Genomic DNA, 27,656 nt, shown 5'->3' with positions numbered 1-27,656 from the left:
TTTTAGTGTATTTATTTCTATAATATTCCATAATATTCTGATTAGCACCGCATATCATATTTGTTCAAAGTAAATGAATTTTCACTTTTAAGCTATAACATTTGCTATATAATGTTTGCTGAGAAATGGTGAGAAGTGCTCAGTATATTCTATTTGCTTGTAATAATTTTTAGTAGACTTCTGCTGTGTTTCTTCTTTCGTATTTAAGTCTTCTTACTTCTTTTTCATGAAGGACTGAGTTATTCAAGTAGTGGTCGTACCTACATGAGGTATTTTTTGGTTTCTAAAAAGCTGCGGCTGCATCTCTGGTAGACTCAGCTTGTGACAAATTTGTGTGGTATTTGTATGTATAGTAAGCAATTAGGGTAATTCCTTGAAATTGAATTCCTCTTAGCCAAAATGTCAACACAATTTAACAGTTACTAGGAGGCAAAAGGTGTTTCTTTGCTTCTCAGTTTTAGGGTTTTCCGTACAGAAAATCATCCCCCGAGTTACGCCAGTATGCTTGTATCAGAATAAGTAAATCACAATGGTAATACCAGTATGCGGACATTCTTCATCTTTTAAGAAGGTTTAAACTGCATAAAACAGAATATCCCAGTCTGGAAAAAGACACTCTTACTCTGAATAATGTGCAATGGGGACATTTTTCCATAATGTTATAATCAGTCAGGATTCATATCTTACCGTGTATCGTTCTACCAATGCAATTTATGTTTGATCCTGATAATTTCATTTACCTCTTATGATATCTCTTCAGTGTTTTCATATAAATAAAATAAGATGCAAATAATGAAGAAAACTTGTGCTTTTTTAAAATACTTATCAGTGATGTAGTAAGTGGTTGGTTCTGTTGCTGTAGGCTCATCAGCTGGCGCATATGCAAGCACAGGCTAGCAATGGTGGTGGCACTAGCAACCCCACATCTACCAATGAAGAGGAAGAAGAAGAAGAGGATGAATATGACTACGACTATGAATCTCTCTCTGATGGTAACAATATGCATTTATTTATTACAGTGCTGTTGCTAGAGTACTGTAGCAATAAGGCATTTAAATCTGATCCTAGTCCTTGTTCAGAAATGGTGCAGATAAACTTATCTTACCTTGTGAGAGGAGGATGGACTATATGTCCTCCGTGGCACTTCAGTGCAATGTTCTTTAATACTATGAAAATAATTTGAACAAGTAGAGGACTTTAGTGTTAGTTTATCTCCAACTATCAAATGTTCTAACTGTGTAATGTATGCTAAGTTACGGTCTTTGTAAGTTATTTTTTATGTTCATCCTAAATTATGCAAAAAATGATCATGTTCATTAACGTAGTGTACTCTAGCTATGTTCACCTGTATTTCATTTCCTAAGGAGTTCAGACACTGGAAAGTTCAAGGTCAACAACAGGCTTAGTACTTGCCATCTGCCTGACTGCCATTAAATCAATCTGACATGCAGGTTCTCCAAAGCCCTCCTTGTCTACTCCCTAATCCCAGAGACCCCTGAAGAACCTATCTTAGCTACGCTTGCAGCATAAGCTGTTCACCTCATGGGTAAAGTTGGAGGAGCTGCTGTGCCCTTGGTTTGTGCAAATAGAGAATAGAGAGGTGATGGGTTTATTAGAGCTTTAACTACTCAGTGAAAAAATGGCAAGGGATGCCTAACTGACTTGCCTTGTAGATTTATATACTGTCCAGGCTTCCTTTTTGCCATAGGTCACTTCCCACAAAGCAGGAGTAGCAGAACAGGATAAAATTCCATGCTTCAGCTATGAGAGCCCTCAAGAACTGGCAGCTTAGCATAAGTCCACCTTCGGTGGTGGTTTAAACAAATCTGCTAGACAGTAGATAGGATACAGAGATGAGTGTGTCAGGGGTGATAAAAAATATTGCAGTTAGTAGCTTCCACCGCATCTTCAGTTGCTCAAGTTCAGTCTGAAATGCCGGATTTAAGTACTGGTGAAGGAAGGACAGTGCGTGTCGGACTGAGGCAGCTGTGTTGAGGATATACATCTTCTTATACTTTCTGGTGCTGTGGGGCTGGTAGACGCTAGCAGTGCAAACAGCTGGAGTCAGAAACACTTAATCCTCTAAAGTTTTATCAAAGAACATTTGTCAGAACCCCGATGTAAGGGTGAACAGACTAGAGGCAATTAAAAGGAGTACATGTTATTTTTATTGGTAATTTTCAGAAAATATATCAAAGTAAATCACAGTGTGTTTGGATAAGATATATTGGCCAAAGACACAGCAATCAAATCTCACAGTGTGCAAGTTAAATGCTGCAATAATGGCAAATAACTCCAGAAACAGGTTATAAAACAGAGCAAGTGGGCAAAAAAGTTGCAGATGCACTTCAGTATAGATAAATGTAAGGTAGCGTATCTATGGGGATTAAATTTAAACCATGCTTGCACGATTCCAAGGTCAAAACTGGCAGTAATAAATCAGAAAAGAGATATTAGAGTGATTGAAAGTTCCCTGAAATCATCAGCTTTCTGTGCAGTGACAGGCAAAAAAGCCAGTAAAATATTGGGCATCATTAGGAACAGTATTGTGAACAAAACAGCGTCTTTTTGCTTATATATAAAACCTTGATGTTCCACAACTTGAGTTCTGTGCAGTTCTGGTATCCAGATCTCAAGAAGGATGTAGTGAGGTTGTGGAAGATGGGGAGAAGGGCAACCAAAAAAGGGAATGGGGCCCGATCCTACAATAAGAGTCTGAAAAGGCTAGAGTTCTTCACTGGGAGAGGAAAAGACCGAGGAGGGGGTTTGATGAAGGTTAACAAAATCATGAAGTGGTGGTGAAGGGAGTACAGAATTGTTATTCATTCACTCCCACAGTACTAGTTCTAGGAGGTACGCAGTGAAACAAATAGAAGATTGGTTCAAAACAGGTAAAAGGAAGTACTTTATGTAGCTGGTAGTAAAATTCTGGAATTTGCTGCTACTGGAAATTGTGGAGGCAGGCAGCGTCAGAAGATTCAAGAAAGGACTGGACAAATTCAGGGACCACAGGCTTATGAACAGACTTCATAGGCAGGAATAGTACCCTCCAACATCCCTAATATCCAGCGATTGTGGGTGTTGAGGTGGTACAAGGGGAATGGACCATGCCTAGGGGCTGGGTGCTCTCCCTAAATAGCATCTCCTGTTGCAACTGTCAAAAACAGAACACTGAGTTAGATGGACCATTGGTCTGACAAGTTGAGCATGTTCTCCTAGCTGAGGAATGAAATACTTCACTCACTGAACCTTGAAGTCTAATGGGTATCTGTGCAAGTGTTACACACTGCACTTAGAAAAGATGCAAGGGTTGAGCATGCCCTGCAGCAGAGGACTTCTTTCCAGTCGGTCCCTTATTTATATTGTTTGCTTCTGTGTTAGCAATTAAAAAAAAATCGCAAAATTAACAAATGCACTTCAGGACCTGACAGTGCTTGTAGGATAGCAGTATTTAAGCTAATAAGAAAATTTATGGGTCTGGTTGTGGTGCCTTCTCCAGCTGCATTTTGCTAGAAAGTTTGCATAACTGGCTGCTTGAGAGTTCTCATTGTGTGGGACAGCGTGGAGATAGCTTCTGTGAAAATTACTGTGAAAAACTTAGACATTTGTTAACATGTTTGCAAGGGAGATGTTATGAGCTAACTGAGTAAGTAATGTTTGGGCAATGCTGTAATTAAGAAAAGGGCTGAAAAATGTGAAGCTGGCAGCAAACATCTACACCTTGCAATATGTGAAGGAATCTGTGGCATGGTTTATTGCTTCATTACAATGAGTATTCTTTGGGATTTTTAATTACTTTAATATTTTGGCAAAACTAATCTACATAATAGTCTGTAAACTTTCTAAAGATTTTCAGTTTTATTTTCCTTACTGATACATTAGGTTTGCATAAGGCTAATAGTTTTAAACTGACAATTTTCATTTCTCTGGCTGTAAATCTTAATTTCCTTTACTCTTATTCCCTTTCTGATTCCATTTCCCTGTAGCTGATGTCCTTAATGCTTCTCCTGCTGCTAACAGCCAGGAAGGTAAAGGCCATTTGGTTGAGCATTTTAACTGCATGAAATCAGCACCGCATTTCCAACCTGTTAAAAGTGCCAGTGTGAATTTATAGTTTCTACTGCATATTAAAAATGTGATCAGATATCGGGTATTTTATATGGCATTATTAACTGGTCAGGAAAGGTTAGAAGATTGCATGTGCAACACTGGTTATGCATAAAAAGAATATGGTCAAAGTATCAGGAATGAATAAGAACCATTCCTTTTGTGACAGACAGTTATAATATTTTGGTCCAGGAAGACCAATCAGTAGTTGTATTATACTCCAATAAATATGTAGCTTTGAAGAGGAATTTCTCTAGAAGTAGAAAATATTTGTGTGTTTATGCACAGTGAACATAAGGAGAGGGGCATGAAAACTTAATATACAAAGACATGTACATCTTTGATGTGGTTGAATTATTTGAACATATGCAGTTATTTGTTGTTCACGGATGCCACTTAGTTATTTTCAGATGGCAAGCTTGAAGAAGAAATTTTTAATTTATTAGATGATTTTGTTTTAAGCATCTTGTGAGCACAAAAGGATGGACTTTCAGAAAAGTGCAATGTATTAACCAAAGTCGGGCCTTAACTTTTTTAAGTAGAAAGTTACTATTAAAGCAGAATGCTTTGACCAATAAATGTATTATTTTGCCATCTGGTTTTTCAGATAATATTCACCTCATTATCCACAAATATTGTTAACTGAAATAAGATTTCCAGTTGAAATTATTTGGCTTTATGCTTATTAAAGTCCCATTGATTTTTAGATAACATTCTTGAAGACCGACCTGAGAGTAAATTATCAAGTGATAAGCTGCAGTTTGAATATAATGAAGAGACTGCCAAAAGAATAAAGAAAGCTGATTGTGCTACTTACAGTAATAAAGGAAAGGTAGTACTGCTTTTTTCCCTCTTCCTTCTCTGGCACACTTTTGTATGTAACAAGCTTCAAAAGCATTTAGGTTGCTTAGGTAACCCAGACTTCAGATGGCAAATGCACTTTAATGAAGGCAAATATTAGAAAGCATGGAAACACACCAAAGAAAATGGATTACCTAGAAAAAACATTCAACATACTGTTCAAGAAAAGTTCTCAGAGGTTATTTCATGTCCAGGCCATTTGGATGAAATTTGAATTGTAGTCATCCTCATTGGAAAACTTTTTTGTAGCTAGATCCTGAAGTGTTTTTATATATCTAATTTCCAATGACATTGATGGGCTTTAGATATCCAGGAACTGAAGATTACATGAGACTCTTCAGCATTTCTGTGTATCTAAATAACTTAAAAATATGGAACCTTGATATCTATAGCGATATTACCATTTATTAAATCATCAGACAATTAAACCCCTGCATTGTTGTTTAGTAAGCTGTAGTTTCTCCTGAACACGAATCTTTTTCGTCTGAATTTTTGTAGAATAGACCCATGACTAAGGTCTTTGCATATTATTGCAGTATTAGTCGCAGGTTAATGCATAATCCTGCAAACAAGAGATCTATTAGGTAAAGACAGCAAACCATATAGGAACAATGAGATAAAGGATTTTAAGGACATTAACATCATATGCTAGAATACCTTCATACTCAGTAATATTATTATTATATGTTATTGGAATTGTTACTTAGGTTTATGATATGGAACTGGGTGAAGAATTTTATCTTCCACAGAATAAGAAGGAAAGCAGACAGATAGCCCCAGAGCTATCAGATCTGGTCATTTACTGTCAAGCTGTAAAGTTTCCAGGTAAGTATACTTCCCTATTTTATTGCTTTAAACTTTCTAATTCTTTAGGCTATTATCTTTGTGTTTTGAATTACTTAGTACAAGCTTTTTCAAATTTAAGTAGTTTAACTTTCTTTTTGAAGATCTGATAGTCTACATAATAGCTCCTGGCTGAGTAGTAGTATGCATAAATCTACTATGTGAAGACATACCATTTGTCATATAAAAATGTTTACAAAATTGAAATTTCCCAGTCTTTATGACTTAGAGAGTAGCTGTCTTAGTGCTGTGTGGGTGACAGATGAGAGAAAGCTGTATCATAAAAGCTCTGAGTTTCCAGGTACAGAGGTACTGAACTGAGAATGAGAATAAAACCTTGCAGGAAGAGCTTGTCAGATTGCTTTAAGTGAGCGCAGTGTGGCATGTTGCACCTGTGCTCCCCTTTTTCTGTCCTTTCCTAAATGAATAGGAGGGGAGCCGTTTGGGGAGTGGGCTGGGGTGGTAATGGGAGAAGTGAAGACCTTCTGAATTCACTTATATCGTCTGCCTGCTTGACAAGCAAGGGCAGTTCGGGAAGGAGGAAGACAAAGCTAACAGCCTTTTCATGGATGGGCGAGGACCGCGGATTGGGGAGACACATGCACACACACGTGTGCACACACACGCAAAATTTACGCAATGAGTTAAGGAGATGGGAGGGTATTTCTTTTGTACGGTAGGAAGAATAATGTTAGCAGAAGAGAAGGAGAGGCAGTAACTGAAGAGGAGATCACAGAGAGTCGCTTGTTCAGTACTGAAATATGAGGATGAGTATGTTTTGGCTCAAATATTGTACATAAATTCTTTTAAATTGGGAATATATTGTTTATTGATGTATTTAATGTTTTGAATGAAAAATCAGCTTTTTAATGGAATGGTTCTCCGTGGAAATATCAGCAATTCTGGCAAATCACGATCTTACACAAATAGAACTATAGTCAGATCTGAGAAGCTAACCAAACATAAAATAGAGTCAAATATGCAAGATAAACATGCTGAAAATGGAAAGACATACTTTCATAATCTTTCCTAATTTAAGAATTGTAGGTGTTACATGTAACAATAATAACTTCTAAAAAAATTCAACTTTGATACTCTCTTTTTAATGAAATCTGCAATGTGATATCTTTCAAATAAAATATTTTCTTTTAAAGAATGATATTAAAGATTAAACAGAGATGGCTTAAGTTGTTCCAAACATTTTAACACACAAAGAAGTTCTGGTGTTCTAAAATAACTTTTAAATATTTCAAGTTTTTAATGTAAGTTCAATTAGAAAAAAAACGCTTGCTTTCCATATCAGATTTCTTCCTTTTGCTTTAATTAGAACATGAATGGAACAACTAAGAAAATGAATTCCTTTCACAGTTGAATACATGAAGCTATAGAAATCAATTTTCCAACAAATTTTTATCTGTTTCCTCTTTTGAGACAAATACTGTCTTCTCTGCAATGGGTGTAGATATACAAGCTCACTGTGCTACTGATTTGATCTCTCTGCTCAGCTAGAGGGCACAAACACAGTGCATGCCTCTGTTCCACTGCTGTACCCCAATATTGTCAATTATTAATGAGAACAAGGCCAGTAGACCCACGGCTATGTAGATCTGCTGACCAGTTTCCTTTCCAACTGAGAAAAATGCAAGAGTTTTGGAGAAAGGGGGGGCAGAATTCGTATTAGTGGCTGATCGTTGATCTAAACACTATTTCTCCTGTCCCCTTTTACCTCTATTCTGTGTTTATAATTGCCTGTGTCTATGAAGGTTATCATTGATTTATGACTATAAAACAAGACAATGACAATTGTGATCACCTAGCCTAGCCGACAGAGTAACATGGACTTCCCAAATGGCTCTCTGGCCAAATAGAATTTATTGTGTGGAGAAAAAAAACATTTCTTGTTTATACAATTTCTGGAAAGGAGGAACCCGCCACAGCTCTTGTTTCAGTGGTTTTCGACCCTTACTCTCCTTGCCTAACTTCTGTTTCAGTCTGTTGGATATCATCATGCCGTTGTCTGAGATAGGGGAGACCCCTTCTTTTGGGTCCCTGAAGATGAGAGCAATGAAACATACTTGAGCATAGTACTGCTGTAACTCCCTTGTACGTGGCTTGTTGCCTTGATGCAGAGAATCCTCATACAATGAATGGAGAAATTTGGGTACATTAATATAGGATCCGTACAACCTAGTGCAGTGAGTGGGGTGTCACCTAAGCTAACCAGTGTGAAATTCAGTCACCATCTCCACTGTATCGGACTATCTGCCGCTGTGGTATCAATTTTCTAGAAATTTAAGTGGGCATAAAAAATGGCACCCTGCAAATGTACCATAGATTGTTTTAGAGGTCTGCAATGCCACAGGCTGTTGGCTGTTTGCTAGGGACACACGGTGAGAAGGTGACAGTTGCATCTTAGCCTGTTACCTTAGCATGGTTAGAATGGGAAGGGCAGGGGAGTTTATCATCCCCTGGATTAAAAATCTGAAAGCAGTAAAGCAATAGGGTTGAATCTAGTCAGAGAGAGTAGTAATAAAGTCTGTAACCTGAAGGATATAATATATATAACCCTCCCTATATATAGGGGTTGTAGGGAGATACTAAACAAGACTTGCTCTGTCATTGTGGCAGTATGACAGGATCTAGGTTGCTCCTGCTTTGAGCAGGGGGTTGAACCAGATGACTTCCATGTCTTTTCCAACCTCCAGTATTTTATGAATTTATGATTCTGTGAATAGGTGATGCTGTATTTTGGAGTCCAGTTTAAACTGGAGTGAAAAATGGAGCTTCCCTCTGAGAGGAGGCCTGTCACTTGCAAAGCATGCCTATGGGAAAGGCTGAAAGAAAACTCCCAGCTTACCCTATAGCTATCACATACAGCTCAGTTAACCTTGATATTTTGCATTGTGCTCTCCAGTGATTTATGGGTTAGTTTGTTTCCTCAGTGACTGTCTCCACAACAGGATTTTGAAACCTGGATCTTGCTTGCCAAATCCATTTGATCCATTGAAAACTGAGATTAAATAGTTCTGGAAGCACATAGTCCATAACTCCTCATTCTCCTAGTCAGTCCATATTCCTTGATCTCAACCTCTGTCATCTTCTGCTGTTTATGTGTATGCTTTGGCCCTGAGAGACAGTAAGTCTCCAATCGTGAAAACATTTATGTACATGCTAAATTTTACTAATCCAAGCAGTCCCACTGAAACTATAAGCATAACTTAACTAACTACTTGTAGACATGCTGTAAAGATTGAGACCTGAAAATTTCCATCTGTGGACTGATTTTAGTAGAACAGAATCTAACATCTCCTCTTATGATTTACAGTTGTAGTTAAAATATTAATATTAAATCTAGAGCTGTCTTTAGGCAGGTGTGAGTTGGTAGGATTGCACTGGACCCTCTGTGTCCAAAAACCTCATGTCTAGTGTCTGGGCTGGCACAGCATTGCCAGCAAGGTGAGTGCATGCCAAGAGGGACACATCCATGGTTCCTGTGAGGCATTAGGCAGCGGTGCCTGGCATTTATTTTTTTTGTATGCATTTAGGGTTTTATTTTGTCTTTCCAAAACTGAGGATCATCTTACGAGTGACACTTAGGCCAATATAGTGTACTTGCTTTGTCATATTGTAAATCACAAGTGCATCTTGGGGCTTTGAGAGCATTCCTCACCTCGCTTCCGTGTGTGTCAGAATAACCACAGTGCGTTTTAACTTTGTTTTTAGTTTTAATCTGCTACATGGTCTGTCAAAGTCAACAGAAAGAAACTGACCTTAAAGGGAATTAAATCTATTTACTTCACTGGGATTTAGATCGTGATTTTAATGATTATTTTGCTGAAATGCATATGTTTGAAGAATAGCTATAATAGAGCTTTCCAGCCCCACTTCTGTGTACATATTGGCCATTAAATGTTTAATGGATTTTGCACACCATTTCCCATCACTGAAATACAAATTCTAAACAGAAGGAGATAGCTCTGAAAAGATTAGGTTAAGTTAAAGGCTAAACTGGTACATTTAACCAACAGCATTTTGGGGTTTTCCTTTATTATATATTCAGTATCATATTTTGGTATTTATTTAATTATGTGGCTACCATAATTCAGACAAATTTCATGATATTCAGTACTTCACAGTTTTATCGCCCATGTAGAAAAGATTTTTTTAAACAATTTTCAGAATGAATGTTTTGAGACTGTTTCTGCAGAACTTTTTAGTATTAATTAGGACCATTTAGTAATTTGAGACAGAACTGCTACCTTCCTCAAGCCAAAAAGTAAAATGGAGAAAAGTTGCATCATACAGATTTTTCTGTGTTGCTTCATCTGTGTTTTTATATATATTATATAGATGTGTGTGCGTGTATACATATATATATATGCATGTATGAGTGTATGTATATATAAAGGTATATGTGCATGTAAGGTTCTGGAATTAAATTATGGAGAAAAATACACAGTTTGCCCTGTGTACTATATAGCGGGAAAATTCATGTCTTAGAAAATAATGTAAAAAATGATGGAAAAAGTCATGCCCTCTTGGTCATGTTTTTTGGCTCATTTATTTTACATTTATGGGAACAGGCTTGTCAACTCTAAACCCATCTGGCTCTAGCAGAGGAAAAGAAAGGAAAAGCAGGAAGTCCATTTTTGGCAACAATCCTGGCAGACTAAGCCCTGGGGAGTCAGCAACTCTTGCCAAAGCATCTGGAAAAGGTAAAGTTAGCATCATCTTTCACCAGTCACGTGGAATGGCTCTGTAATCTAACACATGTACCAGACCACATTGTTAAAGATCAAATACAATGTATAAGCTGTTGAACTTTGCAATGGCTTTTTGTTAGCGTGGCAGCTATTACAGTAACACTATTATAACTAAAGAATTGACTGTATAGTAATGGAATGTTAGAATAGAATTAATTGATCAGGATTATAAAGACCCTAATTCATAAATGATTCAAAACTAAAATGCATTTTAAATGATACATCTTACAGTTTATATCTTAAAAGACATGAATTAATATGTTCTTTCGAAGTACAGTTGGAAGGTAGGACTATTGGGCTGGATCCAGAAAAAGATTGTTAATGTCTGAAGTAGGATTTAGTTGCCTAAAATTCATCCAAATCCAGATTTGTAATCCTGGAACCCCCCACCCACCCCTGCCCCGTTCTGCCTTGGAGGTGTTCAACTCCACAGGTGCTGCAGGGTGTGAACTGGGAAATTCTACTTCTGCATGTAGACAGATTAAGGAAATGCATAGGGAAGTACACAAAAGGTTCTGGAGCAGGGATGAGACCCAGATCTCCTGCCTTTCAGGTGATTTCTTGTACTCGTTTTCTGTCTCAAAGATCCATGTGTTTCAGCACAGTGGCACAGCAGCACCAGACAGGTTAGATTCCCTTCTAGAGGCCAGCGACCTAAAAACAAAGAATTCTAGCACTTAATTCTTACGGCCTTAAATTTTTTGCTGAATTTGTCCCCTAACTCTTATGGCACTCTAGACTGTTTGGAGGCTTAGCAGACAGGCTTCAGTATTGCCCCCCTTCCTAATGTAAAATGTATATTTGAGAAGAATGGAGTATTGTCTCCCAGAAGACCCTACAGCTGGATGAGTAGGGTGTTTTCCTGATACGTTATAGTTACAGATTCAAATTTACAGAGGCTCACTCTATAACCTGGAGTCTGGACTTCAGTTGTGAGTACTCTAGCCTGTGGGCTGTTGGGAAGAGGTGACCTCCCCAGGCTGCCTGTCAGCAGTCCAAACGATTGTTGTGGCTGACTTTTGACAGGCGCCTAGTCCATAGCTCTGAGTCAGGGTCATGGCTTCCTATCTGCTTGCTTCAGATGGCACCACTCTTGCCATTATAGGCTTCTGGGGTACCTGCTTCCACTGAATGTAAAAGGGACTTACGTATGTAATTTAGGAAATTCGGATTGCCCAGATGGGACTGGATGCCTGTTTTCTGTCGCCGTTGCAGCACTTCATATATGGTGTTGAAAGCAGGTAGCCTAAGAAGTCCTCTAAAGGACTTGGTTCTTGTGGTGGTGGTTGTAGCATCACCCAACTTTTTATAGGCCTAACAGAGCTTATATCTAAGTGAGCTTGTAGCTAAGCAAAGTAAGTGAGCTTACATCTAAGCAAAGTAAGGGAAAAGTTAAATATTTAGGAATGGAACTGCAAAAGCCAACACAACTGAACGAAGTGTTTTCTTAACCTTCCTAGGGGAAGCACTTCTATAGTGCTTTTGCACTCTAGATGCTGCTCCTGCCTGCCAGACGGCAGACCTTTTTAAGCTCAAGTCTTTTATTTTATTTATTTTTATTTTTATTTTTATTAACGGTCTCTGCATTGGCAATACTTTGGTAGTACTGCTAAGCAATGGGTTAAGAATTAAAATTCATTTCTAGCTAATATCTCTATTACAGGTATGTTATTCAGGAATGCCATTTAAATGCTTCTGTATGAAAATATTTTTTAACACATCTACTTACAGAATAATTTAAATACTTAAACATTGTTTTCTCTCATTAACTGTTCTTACTGTATAAGAAGAAATGGGGCGTGTTTTGAACAGTGTCATTTTCCAGGATCCCTTGTTTGCACCATAGCCAAAGTGTAAACATACACTTCACTATAAAACTTTGAATTCTTGCAGTCTCTGGACCTGCAGCTGTAACTTGCGGGTACTGTTTATTTTCCAGGCCCTTTTGATGTCATGCGGCAGACCTGGGAAGATCCGTGTTCTTTTAATTCGCCAGCTTCTCTCAGCGCCATCATAAGGACACCTAAATGCTACCACATCTCCTCGCTGAACGAGAACGCTGCCAAGCGGCTGTGCAGGCGGTATTCTCAGAAGCTGATCCAGCACACCACCTGCCAGCTGCTGCGGACGTACCCCGCTGCCACACGCATCGACTCTTCAAATCCCAATCCCCTTATCTTCTGGCTCCATGGCGTACAGCTCGTGGCTCTTAACTACCAAACAGATGGTAGGGGTAGAATAGTGCACATTTTTGTACATTTTAAATATGGTACAAGTCCTTCTTAAACTGTGAATTTGTGTTTGACGTTTTCCTTTACCTGCTGCCACAAGGGGACTTACCTTCCCGTGTGCCACAGCGCGAGCCGATTCGCACAATTACAATCTATAATCTGTAAGAATAGGAATCCCAGAGTTCAGGAGTTTATGCCAATGCTGGCAAATCCCCTGATAGCACAAAGCCATGTGGACAGCAGCACTTTCAGGTTTTTTTATTACTGTGGAAGGTGCTTTTTTTTCCCCCAGTTTCAGTGGCCATTATCCATTTCTGCTAATATCAAGTATAAAAAGATACTGAACTATTTTTCTTTAGAGTTGCCTTCTTGGATACTGCTTTAATGTTAGGGTAGAACATGGTGCAAAAATTCTTTGACTATTTTGTGTTCCCTCAGCTTTTTGGAAGGAAAAGTATCTGTTAGGTTGTCTGCAAAGCTATTACAGTTGGTGCTTTTTCATTCTGCAGTTCAGGGCAAATATCTAGAAACTTCTCAGGGAGTAGGTGTAGGTGGTCCTGCAGCTGGATAAAGATATCAGAAAAGGATAGAAAAGAATGAACTGTTCTTACAGTTTTATGTAATTAAGTATTGGATAGATTGGATGTGTAAATTATAGCTAGCTCTAAAAACCAAGCATATAGTACACAACTAAAATTCAAAAGAAGAAGATACTAAAAGCATGTCCTTGTCTTCACTGTTAGAGTTTTTCCGTTGTGCCACTGCTGTTTGTCAGTTTTGGCTGCCTTACTTTCACAGATCTTCCTCTGCAACTTAATGCAGCAATGTTTGAAGCTAATGGTGGCTGCGGATATGTTTTGAAACCTCCTGTTCTGTGGGATAAAAGTTGTTCAATGTACCAGCAATTTTGTCCATTAGAAAGAGATCTTGATAATAAGGAACCAGCTATATATTCTTTAACAGTAAGTACATTAAAATGGCATTTCAAACAGCCAGATAGAGAGGAATAAACATGTAACTACAGTCTTAAACCAGCATTGCAGTCATGCTTCTGTGTGAAAAGATTGTACCTACAATTAGTGCTGAAGATCAGTGTAGCTAAAAGAAGTTGGATGGGGAAGGAGCAAATGATAATCTTTATTTTGTTTATTTGTTGTTTTTTATTCATGGATACTTCCACTGTTTCCTTCACAATATTTGACAGAACCCAGTCCTGAAAACATTTTCAGTGGGACTGCCCAACAGTGTAAAATTACATGTGTGATCAGATGTTTCACACGTTTGTGAAACAAAAAGCTGTAATGAATGTTAAAGTATGTATTTTTTTAAAGTTATATAGTAAGACAGATTATGCATGGATTTATGGCAAAAATGTGGATTCTAAGAAGCTAATGCTTCCAGGAAATGTTTGAGAAAATTGAGATCCATAAGAGTCAAAATTCTCCCAGCTGTGGTAATTGCAGACCTAGTTCTTCTTTTGTGTGTACCAGAGCAAGCCAGAGGTCAGGGCCATTACCTCAGAGTAACTGAGAAGAAAATTTGATCCTTTTGACTACATTACTAGTACATTCTTTCTGGATTAACTTTCAAATGCCTTGGATGGTTACAGTCATGATATATGGTGTACTTTTTTCGGAGGAAAGATACCGTACCAACGGCATGTGGTTTAAGCAGTTCTGCTTCTGAAATTACTGTCTTGGCAATTACAAAAGTAAAGGAGTGTTGTAATTGAATCAGTATGCTAACAAACTGTGCTTAGGAGCATGATAAATAATATTTAGCTAAGAATTGTGACAGAAAAAGACTTACTCCACTAATTATTTTCTCTGTGTGCTTCTCGGCTTCAGATTGTGTCTGGCCAGAATGTTTGTCCCAGCAATAGCACGGGAAGTCCCTGCATTGAAATCGATGTCCTCGGGATGTCTCTGGACAGCTGCCACTTCCGGACTAAACCCATTCATCGCAACACTCTCAACCCTATGTGGAATGAGCAGTTTCTTTTCCGGGTTCACTTTGAAGATTTGGTCTTTCTTCGATTTGCAGTTGTTGAAAATAACAGCTCAGCTGTAACAGCCCAAAGAATCATTCCACTAAAGGCTCTAAAAAGAGGTAAAATAAAGTTTGTAGTAACGCTATATACCAGAATGGCCCAGCAGACTCCTGGCAGACTGAATCCTTCCTGAGGGATATTTTTAATCAACTTGCTGCCTTTTTCTGGAGGAGACAGGGAACAAGTATCAGGCAACATACTTTGCCCTAGCGATCTAATGCTGATCTAACGACCTCCCTGGGAGCTGCCACAGTGACTTGTAAAAAGTCCCAGACCTGAGCTGCACCTGCTGTTGCAGAGATGGCAGCACCTTGTACGCAACGGCTCCGACCCTGCGCTGTGGTTGTGAGTGCTCAGGGCTCACTGCTCCTGTAGGAAGACTGGAGTGGTTTCACTCTGTGTTAGCTGTCCTAATTAGTGGTCACCAGGGCAGAGATGAATGACCGTGCTTGCAACCTTGGCCGGAGAAGAGGTGCAAGAAGAGTGAAAAAAGGCAAAAGAAAGACTAGCAAGTACCAATAATTCTGTGGCACTTGTGGGGGATGCCATAACAGCAGCAGCTCTTCAACAAAATGGTGAAAATAGTTTCAGGTTTACCTCATGCAACTGTAACACCACAAAGCAGATTTAATGTATGAGGAGATCTGGCCATATATATTCATTTTCCCAGTGAGAATTTGTCCTTGTTTCATTCATATTTAAAATTGTAATTTATTTAGCTATTTCATGTATAAATAGCTTGACTATTATGGTGAATGCCAAAAGGAAAAATTATTTCAGTAGGAGTTAATAAGAGTACACAGCCAGACGAGCCACTCAGCGGTTCATAGGATTTGGCTTGTGCTGTTGTCCAGACAGGAGTGTTAATGCAATATTACTACAGTGCTTTAGTGCTATAGGTATAGCAAAGGCTCAGATATCTGAGTTTTTCATCTCTGAGTCAGGTGTCCTAGGATGTGGCCAAGTACTCATGAAAGGGTTTTTTTCTCTTTAGGCTACAGACATGTCCAGCTACATAACCTGCACAATGAAGCGTTAGAAATTTCAAGTTTGTTCATAAACAGTCGGAGAATGGAAGAAAGTCCATCTGGAAACACTCTGCCTGCATCTATGGTAATTTAATTGTATTTTTGTGAATGCCATGTATTTTTGTCTCAATGACTAGAATGGTCTGAAGAGCTTTAGGATCAGACTGTTCAAAGAAACTAGGCCCCCAAAACCTGCACATCTGTCAGAAGTATCTTGAAGCCCCCATCCTTCTGGGCTTCAGTGGAGGTTAGGTTATCTTTCCTGGCTGAAACTGTGGGTGGGTACATCTTTTCAGAGTCTGACTTTTGGTATATATAGGTATAGCACAAGCAGAGCTTCTGTGCTGGAGCTGTCTCATGCATGGATCATAAACACTGCATTTGAGACACACAAAAAGGATGCAAATTGTTGAAAACTATGTTTTATTGGAATAGTGATAATACAGTTGAATTCTCTTACAAAAGAGAATTGAGTCCATATTTACATACACATGTATTTTATATGTATATATACACACACACACATAGATACGTATACATATACATACACGTATATATAAAAACATAGCCCTTAATGATAGGCTACTTGTGTTTATTTCAGCGTCTTTAAATGCATATTATTACTTTGCTGAGTGTTGGATAAAACCTCCTGAGCTATTGAGTGTGCAGCAGGCATTATCCTCTTCTGAATACAGACCAAACACTTATCTGGGTGAATTATTAAGGCAGAAGGGACAACTGTGATTGGTTTGGAACATAAAACCAAGTTACTGATTTTTATCTAGTAATTTCTACATTGAACCAATTGTCTTACTTCAGTTAGGCTGCAGATAGTGAATGATGGAGGTCTACAATATTCTGCTTGTTCAGTGGTGGTTTATGCACCCTCACTGTAAAACTTTATTCCCATTTCAATTTCTTTTTTTTTTCTCTTCAGCTTCAAGGTAGTGGTTTTCTTTTTGTTTTGTTTTCTCATATCTTGATCTGTAGTTTAAGAAAGAGCCCTGTATTAGTTGGACAGCTTTTCTCTGTCAAGGTCCCATAGCTTGTGTGGGCAGTTTCTTTTAATGAACCCTATAAATAATATGCCTATGTGTATCAGTATCCTGATGAACATTATCTTAACAGTTGTTCAGCACAGCCGAAAGGAGAGCTGCCGTGGCGTACAAAGTAACCATTCATGGGATTCCAGGCCCTGAGCCTTTTACTGTTTTTAATATAAGCGGGGGGACCACAGCTGCACAGCTTCTTCATCAGGTAAGTTGCCCACTGCATTGCAACCAGATTGCAAGAAGGCAGACATTTGTCTCCCTGCATTTCTCAAATGCAGAATCGTTGTAGCTTATTCATCGCAGCCAGGAGTTATTTGAGCAATGTATTACTGTGGAATTAATTGCACTGTAAATGCAGCGTATCAGTGAAGTTTTCCAAATCTTGAGTTCTGATAATGGGTTTTTAATCTTGTAACATATCCCCTATTAGTATTTTAATATTTGGGCATATGCATATGAGAAAAGAAATCTTTCTGACTGATGCAGTCAGCAGGCTGGAGTCAGCAGGCTGTCCTGGAAAAGAGCAGATTTTTCTGTGCAATTCTTTGAACTTGAGCATCATAGGAATACAGAGTAAAAGTTAGAGGGCTTAAGTTCATGAGTAGAAAAACCATTTCACTCAACAGGGGTTGTTATTCCACCAGTGGGAAAAGACTGTACTGTCCTGGGATTATGAATAAAGTGTCTGGCCAGCCAAAAAGGACAGAAATAAGCTTAAATAGTACTGCCTTGTCTGGAATAGCTGAGCTGCTTGGCTAGTCTAAAGACTACATTACCCTGGAGTAAAATATCTGAGTAATAAATAGCACATCAGAAATCTTGCCTATACTATCAGAATTGTTATTGATTTTTAAAGCTTTTTTATTCATATTCATTTATAACTACTAATTATGCAGTGTTTATATTTAGCCTTCTAAATGCTGTGTGTATTGTGGTCTGTCTTAGCTCTTGGCTACCACAAAAGGCACTGAGTCATGTGCCACAGACTATTTTCTGATGGAAGAGAAAAGTTTCATATCTAAAGAAAAGAACGAATGCAGAAAACCACCATTCCAGAGAGTAATTGGTCCTGAAGAAGGGCTAGTGCAGCTCTTGAACAGCTGGTTCCCAGAAGAAGGATATGTTGGAAGGATTATCTTTAAAACCCGAGAGGAAGTAAGTCTTTTTTAGATAAATTGTTATTTACATAGGTAGCTAAAAATAGCTATTAGGACCAGGAAACAAAAGAGTGTGATATTTATATCATTGCTTGGTGAATAATGTCAATGCTGTGTACATCTTTTAAAAACAAACATAACACTGACTGAGCACAAGTAGCTTTAATAAACCTCATTAAGTATACCTGGGGAACAGTAATTTGACTTCACTCAGCTCTATCATCAGCTATCACTTACTCAACAATTGGATACTGTTGGCTTCCTGTTGTAACTGATAGTTCCAATTTAATGTCAATCAAGATTTTGACATGGTATGAAATTAATATAAAGGATAGTAATTAATACCAGAGGATCACAGGTAACAGAACACCAGGCTACAGTTATCAACCAATTTAGATGGCTGCAAGTTTTTTTTTTTTCCCCCAATAAAATTAGAAAGGACTTTAATATTAAAGTACCCTAAAAAACGATGGTGAAATTATCCATGGTAACTTAGAAGAGTGAAAGAGATGTTTCTTTTAATTTAAGGTAGGATGATGGCGTGATTACTTCAGTTTAAACTATGGGCAAAACATCCACATCTTGAATATATGCTAATGCTCAGGCTATGCTAATGCTCAGGCTTGTGAGAGAGAATAGTCAAAAAAAGTAGAAGACACTTAATGATCTAATTTTCCGAGGCACTTCCTTTGACCAGTTCTGCATATAATATTTTGCTTGCTTAATCTGAACACAGTAATGCATGTACACATATATATATAGAGAGAGAAATTTTACACACACACCTAACAAACACACAACACCTTTGTTTATGTGCATATTCCTCTAAGATCCTTTGGAATGAAAAAAAATATGCACAGCTTTATTATATGATAAATTTACAAACCACTGTTTTTAACTCTGGTTATTTCTGCACATCTTTTGCTACAACTTCTATTTGACATATTATTACACAAAGCATTTTTTTTCTTTATTTCTAACTAACTACTCAAATGATTTTTGAATTTCTATTTCATTATTTAGAGCAGAAGTTAGGAGGTTAAAAACTTGTCTGTAGAAACAGCCGTATACTTTATACAGTTGACTACTACAACACTTAATTTGCTAGCGTGTGCAGCCACACATTATATATACATTTGTATGTATATGTACATATATATTTTTTTATATATGTAATATACATATGTCACTGCCAGTTCCATTCTTTCAGAAAACATGTATTAAAATCTGTATCAAAATTCATGAAAATTATCCTGTAGTTTTGTCCTAGGATGCTAGAACAGCACAGCATTATCTGTAATTTGGGGTCTTTCCAGAGATGGCAGCCTGCTCGGATCTCAGAACTGGAAATGTAGCTGCAAATTTGCATGGAAAAACAAGGAGCAGGTCCGTGTGTAGGGTGTGACACACAGCTCGCGTTTACATCTTACGAACTCAACCTATGTTACAAAGGAAGGAAGAGAAATGCAGAACCTGAGAGAAGGTGCAGGAAAACTATAGTAATGTCATAGATCCTGAAAAGGGACCTAGAAGTAGCCTTGCTCTTGCTCCACATGGAAAATCGACTTCTTGCTCTCTAAATTCCTTTCTTTGTGCCAGAAGCCAGCTGTAGCGCAGGGGCAAAGAAAGGAAAAGGATGCTTTGCACCTTCTCCCATCTTAATACCACCATTATAAAACAAAATATAATTTTGCATACATCAAGGAGATAAAAGATTTAAGTGATCGCATCAGGTGGCACAAAGCGTATGTATGTCTTCATTTCTTGCCTCCTATGACATATTTAAGACGCTGATTTTAGAAAAACAAATATTAGCAATATAAACTTGACAAAACGGTTTATAGAGAAGATTTGCATGTAATGAAATAGAGCCAGGGCAACAGCAAAAATCTCTGATTTCCGCGAGATGAAAATCTTCTGTGACCCCCAGCAATTAGTTACCTCTCTGAACTAAATAAATTTGGCTCTCCTTTTTTCTATAGAATTTAAATGAGAGAAACATCTTTCAAGAAACAAAGGAAGATGCAACCATCAGCTCTGAGGATGACAGTTTCTTTGTTCAGGTACATGATGTCTCCCCAGAGCAACCACGCACTGTCATCAAAGCTCCCCGCTTTAGCACAGCTCAGGACGTCATACAGCAGGTAAACAGCGTGTTCTTTCCATTTAGTAGGTTCCATAATCTGTAGGGTGGAGGTTGGTTTCACACAAGATATGTGTGTTTTGTTCTCAGCACTAGGTGAAGATGAATCTGTGATAACATTGTCTTTTTCTGCTTTTAAACAGACTCTTTGCAAAGCCAAGTACTCTTACAGCATTTTGAGCAATCCCAATCCGAGTGATTATGTCCTGTTGGAAGAGGTGACAAAAGAGCCAGCAAACAAAAAGTCCTCAACGTCTAAGCCATCTCAGAGGATTCTCTCTGATCAAGAGTGTGTGTTTCAGGCCCAAAGCAAGTGGAAAGAAGCAGGAAAATTTATCCTTAAGCTCAAAGAACAAGTTCAGGTAAAAGATTAAATACCTTGCTGCAAGCTTTGTGTGTCAATGGTACGTGATCAGTTTGACAAGAACATACTGTTAATAGGAGGGAGATGCTAAGTAGTCAAATGAGATTTTAAAGTGGCAAAAAGGCTGACTTGATATATGGTAGTAATGGAATTAATTTGAAAAAGAAATCCACAAACTGTAGAATTAACACAGGTCTGTAAGCAAGCCTCAAAAAACAGTTAAGAGAGCCTGCATTTAACAACTCAAACATTTTAGCCTGAATATAGCATGAAACAATTTTATAAAGCAGAGCCTCTTGCTGCAGTGCATTCAGAGCCAAGCTGCCACCTCTTGTACTTGTATGACCAGCAAGTACTAGGGACTCAGTACCTCTGCTTGACATTTTTATCAGTATTTATTCAAGCTTAAGATCAGGAGGTAAATAAAATCTTGCAGAGATGCCTCAGCATTTTACGGGAGGGGGAAAGAAGAGACTACAACAAAAAGCAGAGTCCTATTTTCTCTGCACCTCCATTAGTTTCTTAATTGCAACTGCAGCAGTTACATCCAGCAACATGATTTTTCTCACAGCCTGCAACTCCCATGACAACCTTTATCTTTTGCTACCAGCTTTCTAATTTTTGAAAGCTTCTGGCTATGGTGCCCTGCTTCCCATCAGAGTAAGACAGGAATATTCAAATGGGAAGAATTTAAAAACTACTGGAATAAAGTCCCCTTTATTCCTACCCAGTGAAAAAATTGTTCTATTGCTTTATCTCAGGCTCAGGAAAATGGAAGGATTGGAATACTTATCCGCTTGGGGAAGTAACTGCATTCTCCTTTCCAGCAGATGCCATCAATCCGTAGCAGTTGTTGCCTCAAAGTAACAGTGTCGTGAGCACAGATATTTAAAAAGTTTATGCCAAATTTGCTAAGCATAGCCTTAATCTTTGACAACACATAATTTTCAATTAATTCGTTTATTCAGAACAATCAGAAAAATGTGCTTGGCTATGAAAGCACAGCTGCACTGAATTTCAAGTCAGGCCTGCTTAGAAAAATCTTACATGTTTTCATATTAAATTGCTGTATTTTGCAGCTAACAGTCTATTAAACTAGTTCTGCAGTCTGTATTTTTTTTTAAACAGGCAGCTCGAGATGACAAAAGAAAAGGCATTTCCTTTGCCAGTGAACTCAAGAAGTTAACCAAGTCAAGTAACAAGTATCGGGGATTTGTATCACCACCTCTGCAGGTCTTGCCAGACAGTCCGCAGAGTAAGGATGAAAGGTCTGCATGCAGTTTGACTTTTAGTGACATTATGGAGTAATACCCACCACTGCCTACAGCACAGTCTGGTCAGGTATGAGATACTTGCTTTTGAACTCTGAACAATCATGTAATGCATAATATATGGTGTGTTTCTTTCAAAGATGTAGTTGGGTAAACCAGAGTGAGGTACAAGGGACAGACAGAAAGATCCATGAAAACTTTATATATTAGTGGTGTGCACAACCACAAGTACCTGCATGTCCTGGTAGTTAATAAGATCTCAAACTACTTATTATGACATTTACTAATGTGAATCCAAATGGTATGAAAACTAGAATTTTACTCCGCCTTTCCCCATTTAAAAAACAAAACCAGAGTGTTGCAGCCTATTTTATTTTATAGTATATATTTTAAACAACTAACTGTGCTTAGTTAATGACATCCTGTTATTCTTTTGCTGTGAGCCAACATAAATGGAAGCACCCAGTAGAGCTTTTGGTATTACTACATTACATGCATATAATAAAATCATTGGGCCTGATGATCTCTTTTCTAGCTGAAACAAGATTATGCTTTTAATTTCTCCCTATGTGGAAATTTTGCCACAAATTTTTAAACATTTTTACTATCCTTTCTGTATTTCTATAGTTTCTTCTATCTTGCTCGACTTCCACTAACAAATGAAATACACAACATAAGACTGTCCCATTTATATAAAGATAATGCATCCAACTTTTTGCCCACTGATTTACACTAACTAGAGATTTACATAACGCTGCCTCCTACAGCATGGAGATAACACAGTTACAGCTTGTTATAAATGAAGAAATCTCTTTCTGTTGTTAATCCCATCTCACATATGAAGAATTTAAGGAGTTTACATTTCCCTTCTACATATACTCAATTATCAAAACATTCTTTGACATGCATTGTCACACTATTGATAAATTATACTGTCAGAATTCAAATAATATTGTTTGTGAAATACTTCAAATATGGACAAATTTGGTATCTTCTTTCTAGGTTACTATGAAGACCCTAAATCGTCAAAAAACCTGAATTCAAGGAAAGCAAAGTCAATAATGGAAAGATCCCAAGAACATTCCCTCTTCTTCTTTGTTCTTTCATTTTGTTGAGAACTGGAATTTACGTCACTGAAGCTTCTACAGTGTCCTTGGAGAAACCTGCTGTGGTCTGAACTGGTCAGTAATTGTGCGGCCTGTGCTACAAATGCTTAATCCAGACAGTGCTTCTGGATTAACGCACTCACTCTGGGAATGCTAAGTGGGATGGTGTCGATTGGAAAGATGCCTGTCACCTATCGGAGGATTCCTTTCTTTCCATTTATTTTCACATCTGCAGATTCTCAGTAGGCAGATGAAGCAGTTTTCTTGGACTGTATGTTGTAAACAAGCATGTCCCCCTACCCCACCTTTTTGTTTTAAACAAAAGATAATTTTAACTAGTTGCCTCAAGGGAAACCAAAGGCAGGGAACTAGAACCAGAGTGTTATGTGTATTATATTAAAATAATGCACTTTTACCTAAAGATTCCTGTTAAACACTGTGTTAAGTGATTGTAAAGAGATTTAAATATATTGTAACTTCCTTGGCATATCAGTTTAACTTTGGTGAATATACACAAAATGCTCAAATTATTTATGGTTTATCTACTTTAACAAAATAATGTACAATAATAGCTAAATACACCCAACTGGTAGTGATCCTTTGACAAGGAACAATATTTTCTTCTTATAAATTCTAGTTTTCCAGACTTATGTTTAAAGAAAGAATGAATATTTATTATCATGTTCCAAAGTATGTGCCATTGTATAATATATTTATCATATACTACTTTTTAGAAACTGCAGAATTTTCACCTCTCTCTGGATTTAGAGGAAAAAATATTTAAACTTTCCAGGTTGTTTCTTTTCAGCTAAAAAAAGTTAATACCTGAAACTGACCAAACTTAAACAGTGTACTGAAAAATGTAATTAACATTTCAAAATTTCAAACTGAAAATACATTTTTCCATAAATCAGAAAATGTCTATAGCTGTTTTTTTACTTGCCTCTTAAACCCAGAGAGTATAAGGAACTCTTACACTCTTAACTCTTGACATTTTTGTTTACATAGAAACACTGTTGTAAAGTTTTATACCTGTTTGCGGAATTTGTCTTTTGAAGCTTAAATTAGTTATGGCTGTCTTTTTTCCCCTCTATGGGAGTTATTGTTTTGCTTAGTTACTTAAAACAACCCACACCAATTTACAGGGGCACAAATGAAACAATTGCTGAAGTCACCCATCCCTCCGGTTTCCCACATGAACTGTGTGTGTGGTGAAATCATTGCTCAGCGCCTGTTTGTCTCCCGGTAGCGCACCCTGAACATAGTGTTTCAGTCACCTGGTGCAAGTAAATCAAGTAGTCCGTAAATAGGGGGAGTGGTTCATGCAATCAGCGATTCCGCATCAGCACCAGCTCTCGAGCACAAACAGCTGCTGCTTCTAGGAGAGAGGCTCTGTCAGGCAAAGGTTAAAACAGCAATGTAACTACAATGTTTACTTTTGCTAGTCAGTACAAGGAGGACAGGGAAAGAAGTTACAGGCAGTAGTCCTGAGACAACCAAATAAATAGAGAAACAGCAAATTAAAAAAAAAAAAGAAAGCAAAGTCATTAATTGATTTATAAACAAGCAGGCAGAGCCTGCCTTGTGTCACGAGAAGCTATGAAGTCTTTAAGTATATGCTAGGGAAAATTCCTACAAAGTAATCATTACCAAAGCAAAAAGTGCCCCCTTGAGGTCATTTCCAGCTTCCAGGAAAAATAACCACAGCCTCTTAAAAAAAAAAAAAAAAAATCAAATCTCCTTGTGGCATATCCTGGAAGCCACGTACTACCCACTACTAATCTTCAGTACTGATGCGACAAAACAGCATTTTGCAATTCAGCAGTCAGTCTCCCACTCAAAAAATCCCCAGCCACCTTCCAGCTCAGCCTCTTCATTCATAACACCGTTCTGCATTCTGAGGAAAAGGCAGTGTGTAAGAAGTTAGACACACAAATTTTTCCTTCTCTGAAATTACTAGTTTAGATTTCCATTGCAAATGCTTATGGCTAACATCTTCAAAAGTAACTCATCCAAGATTCTGTACAGTGCTGAATTTATATGGCTTTAGGTACATTATTTGTTTGGCTACTATGTAAAAAGCCTGCGTGGCACCAGTCTTTATTCTTAGAAACCCAGAAATGAAAACAAAATTAATCTAGCTGAAGCTAAACGAGTGACTCTTAGAATGTTACCTAATAGCTTCAAAATCTGTTGTTACCTCTGTGTGAGTATTTACTGGCCAAGTGAACAGAAGTAAGCTGTCTGTACATGGCCTAGCTCATCTTGACAAATTTTAACTGCATCTTATCTGCAGCCTCTCTAAAAAGGAGCTATGTGCCCTTCCCTCCCATGGCACATGCATAATGCAAGACTGATACCGAATAAAATGTTGAAAGCGACAAATTATGCATAGCTTTATATGCACAGTTTGCTTTGGGAAATATTTACATTGACCTACCACACAATTCAACTAATGCGATTTTTTTTTTCATGCTATAAAGAATTTTTCCTTTCAGTGTTTTTAAGGACATTCTAGAAATAGCATTTACTTTCCTGTACAGTTTGCCTGTACCTATTTAGCAACTTTTCTAATATTCAGCAGCACTGAAAGTAAAATTCTTAACATCACCTTTAGTGTCCTAGAAGTCTGGGAGACACTTGCTAATTGATTAGGGAGCCAACAGAGCAAGTTTTCGTACACATCTCATCATCAACTAATGGTTTTCTGTCACACTGTGTAAATAAAAAAAACAAAAAAACAAACACCCTTGGGAAAATACGGGACAGCTGTAGCCATGCTACATTGTGTAAAGCAGCTCTAATACTAGCCTGAAGTCTGGCAGCAATTTAAAAAACAATAGTTAGCAGAAATAGTACAAATGCAATAATTTTCTAGTTGTGGGAACAGTTTATTAATAGAGGTACCTGCCTCATCAGTGAAGGTCTAAGCTGCTTTTGTTGCTGTTTATCACAGTGAAAGGAAACTATCTAGCTTTATAGGCATTTAGATGTTTGTAAGGCTAATTATACTGTTCAAGTATTTTCATTAATGTACATGTATCAGTTAATCAGTTTTACAAAGCTTCTAGGTATTGGTAAACATCAGAGTAAATTCTTTTTTGTTGGTGGAATGTGGTTCATTTTTGGTGAAGTTAGTTAGAAAGGATTACTGTATCCTTCCATTTGCATTGGTTCCAAATATCCTAAAAATGAAAATATAACACTACTTAAAGCATTAAACAGAGGGTTTTGTTAACTTTTATGAAAGCCCAGTTAAATAGATTTCATATGCTGAGTTGAGTTATTATTCTAATAGGAAAGTTTATCCTGCTTCTCCACAGATTTTCTTTCTGCAGGAAATCTGTCCACAGATTCCTACGACAAGACTGACAAAATAACTTTTGTCCCTTTCCGTGCTTTTGGCTGAGCATGGACAAATACATTCATTTTTCACACTACAAACTATTTACAGGAAGCAGCTTCCAGGATAAAGTTTGAAAGAAAGGAATGTAAATAATCAACACCTTCCAGAAATGTGCAGCCTCTGAGTGGTAGCAGGCCTCACTCTGAACAGTTTACATGTGGAAATCTTGCACCCAGTTGCCTATGGGCCATAGAGAAGTATTTTATTCTGTGCTATTTTCAAACCACTGTTACTTTTCTACCAATATGTGTTGTGTTTCTCTGCATAGCATGTGCTGCTTGCAGTGCTGTGACTGTACGGGACAAAACTCGGGCAGCTGTGGATCCTGGCCCCTTTGCAGCACTATTCAGTTTTCAGGAATTGGCGGATGCCAGGAGGTGATCAGTAGAGTCCGAAGGGTTATCTGTTTGGTTTCTTTAACTGTTAAATTTGGGCTCAGTATGATACAAAAATACTGTCTCATTTTTTATTTTTAAAATGTAGTCACTTTTTTTTTTATTACTATGAATATTACTAGATGAAGTATCTCAATAGCCATCTTTTGAAAGCAGTCTGCCTCTAGAGATCACGTTTTAAAGAAATAAAGACTTTAACGTGGCTGTATCTAAGTATCTTAAAAACACATCCTTTTATATTCATAGTTTGCCTTTAAAAAAGAAGAACTTGCTGGCAGATTTACATTTCAGTAAAAGATTGAGTCTGCAGCTTCTGAAACGGAACTGTTCATTCTGCTCTAGCTCTCAAAACGCTACTAAGCTTCAGCTAACATTGTTTCTTTGTCACCTGCTGTTACTAGTCCACTATAAAATTCAGTTTACTTTTAGGGTAGCCCACTAAATGTAACAATGGTGGAGTTTTTTTTCTGACTGTGATAAATATTTTGTAACTGCAATAGTGCTAGATGTTTGCCAGAATTAGCAAAATAAACACAAAAATAAATAGCAGTAAATAGATTTCTCTCCCATACAAATACAGGATATTTCAGAATGACTTACTAGTTGTTCAGTCATCTTCCTCTGCCTCTTAAAGCATGTCAAAGTATTCTGACAATGCAACATCACTATGTGCCAGTCTTCACATTGTTTTGAAATTACGTAAAATGTACAATTTTAAAAATGTCTTTCCACCTGGAATATTTTCTCTCTGCTGACTTGAAGAATAAACTTGTATTTGTATATGTTGTAAAAAAATAAATGGTTTAAGATGTGGACTCTGCTGCTGCTTTCCTGAACTGACAAAGTACTGGTAAATGACCACCTTGGAGTGTTTCAGAG

At 37.6% G+C, this 27,656-nt stretch overlaps 1 protein-coding gene across 4 annotated transcripts in view; it reads left to right on the top strand.

The window, feature by feature from the left end:
* PLCE1 (phospholipase C epsilon 1) overlaps positions 1-27,592 on the top strand; it is a 169,640-nt gene extending 142,048 nt beyond the window's left edge. For 3 of the 4 annotated variants that reach the window (XM_064514040.1, XM_064514038.1, XM_064514039.1), the window contains exons 20-33: positions 863-992; positions 4,815-4,939; positions 5,676-5,793; positions 10,395-10,526; positions 12,514-12,801; positions 13,604-13,767; positions 14,653-14,914; positions 15,850-15,968; positions 17,012-17,140; positions 17,881-18,090; positions 20,075-20,236; positions 20,379-20,597; positions 21,728-21,940; positions 22,873-27,592. In XM_064514040.1, coding sequence (XP_064370110.1) covers positions 863-992; positions 4,815-4,939; positions 5,676-5,793; positions 10,395-10,526; positions 12,514-12,801; positions 13,604-13,767; positions 14,653-14,914; positions 15,850-15,968; positions 17,012-17,140; positions 17,881-18,090; positions 20,075-20,236; positions 20,379-20,597; positions 21,728-21,907 — 2,238 coding nt within the window. In that variant the 3' untranslated portion in view covers positions 21,908-21,940; positions 22,873-27,592. The remainder of the gene's footprint in view (positions 1-862; positions 993-4,814; positions 4,940-5,675; positions 5,794-10,394; positions 10,527-12,513; positions 12,802-13,603; positions 13,768-14,652; positions 14,915-15,849; positions 15,969-17,011; positions 17,141-17,880; positions 18,091-20,074; positions 20,237-20,378; positions 20,598-21,727; positions 21,941-22,872) is intronic. The other variant, XM_064514041.1, reaches the window with a different exon arrangement.
* The last annotated feature ends 64 nt before the right edge of the window (positions 27,593-27,656 follow it).

The sequence above is a fragment of the Dromaius novaehollandiae genome, chromosome 6, assembly GCF_036370855.1.
Source record: "Dromaius novaehollandiae isolate bDroNov1 chromosome 6, bDroNov1.hap1, whole genome shotgun sequence".
Classification (NCBI taxonomy): domain Eukaryota; kingdom Metazoa; phylum Chordata; class Aves; order Casuariiformes; family Dromaiidae; genus Dromaius; species Dromaius novaehollandiae.
Note: the sequence above shows the minus strand (reverse complement) of the source record. Positions and strands in the feature narration are given on the sequence as shown.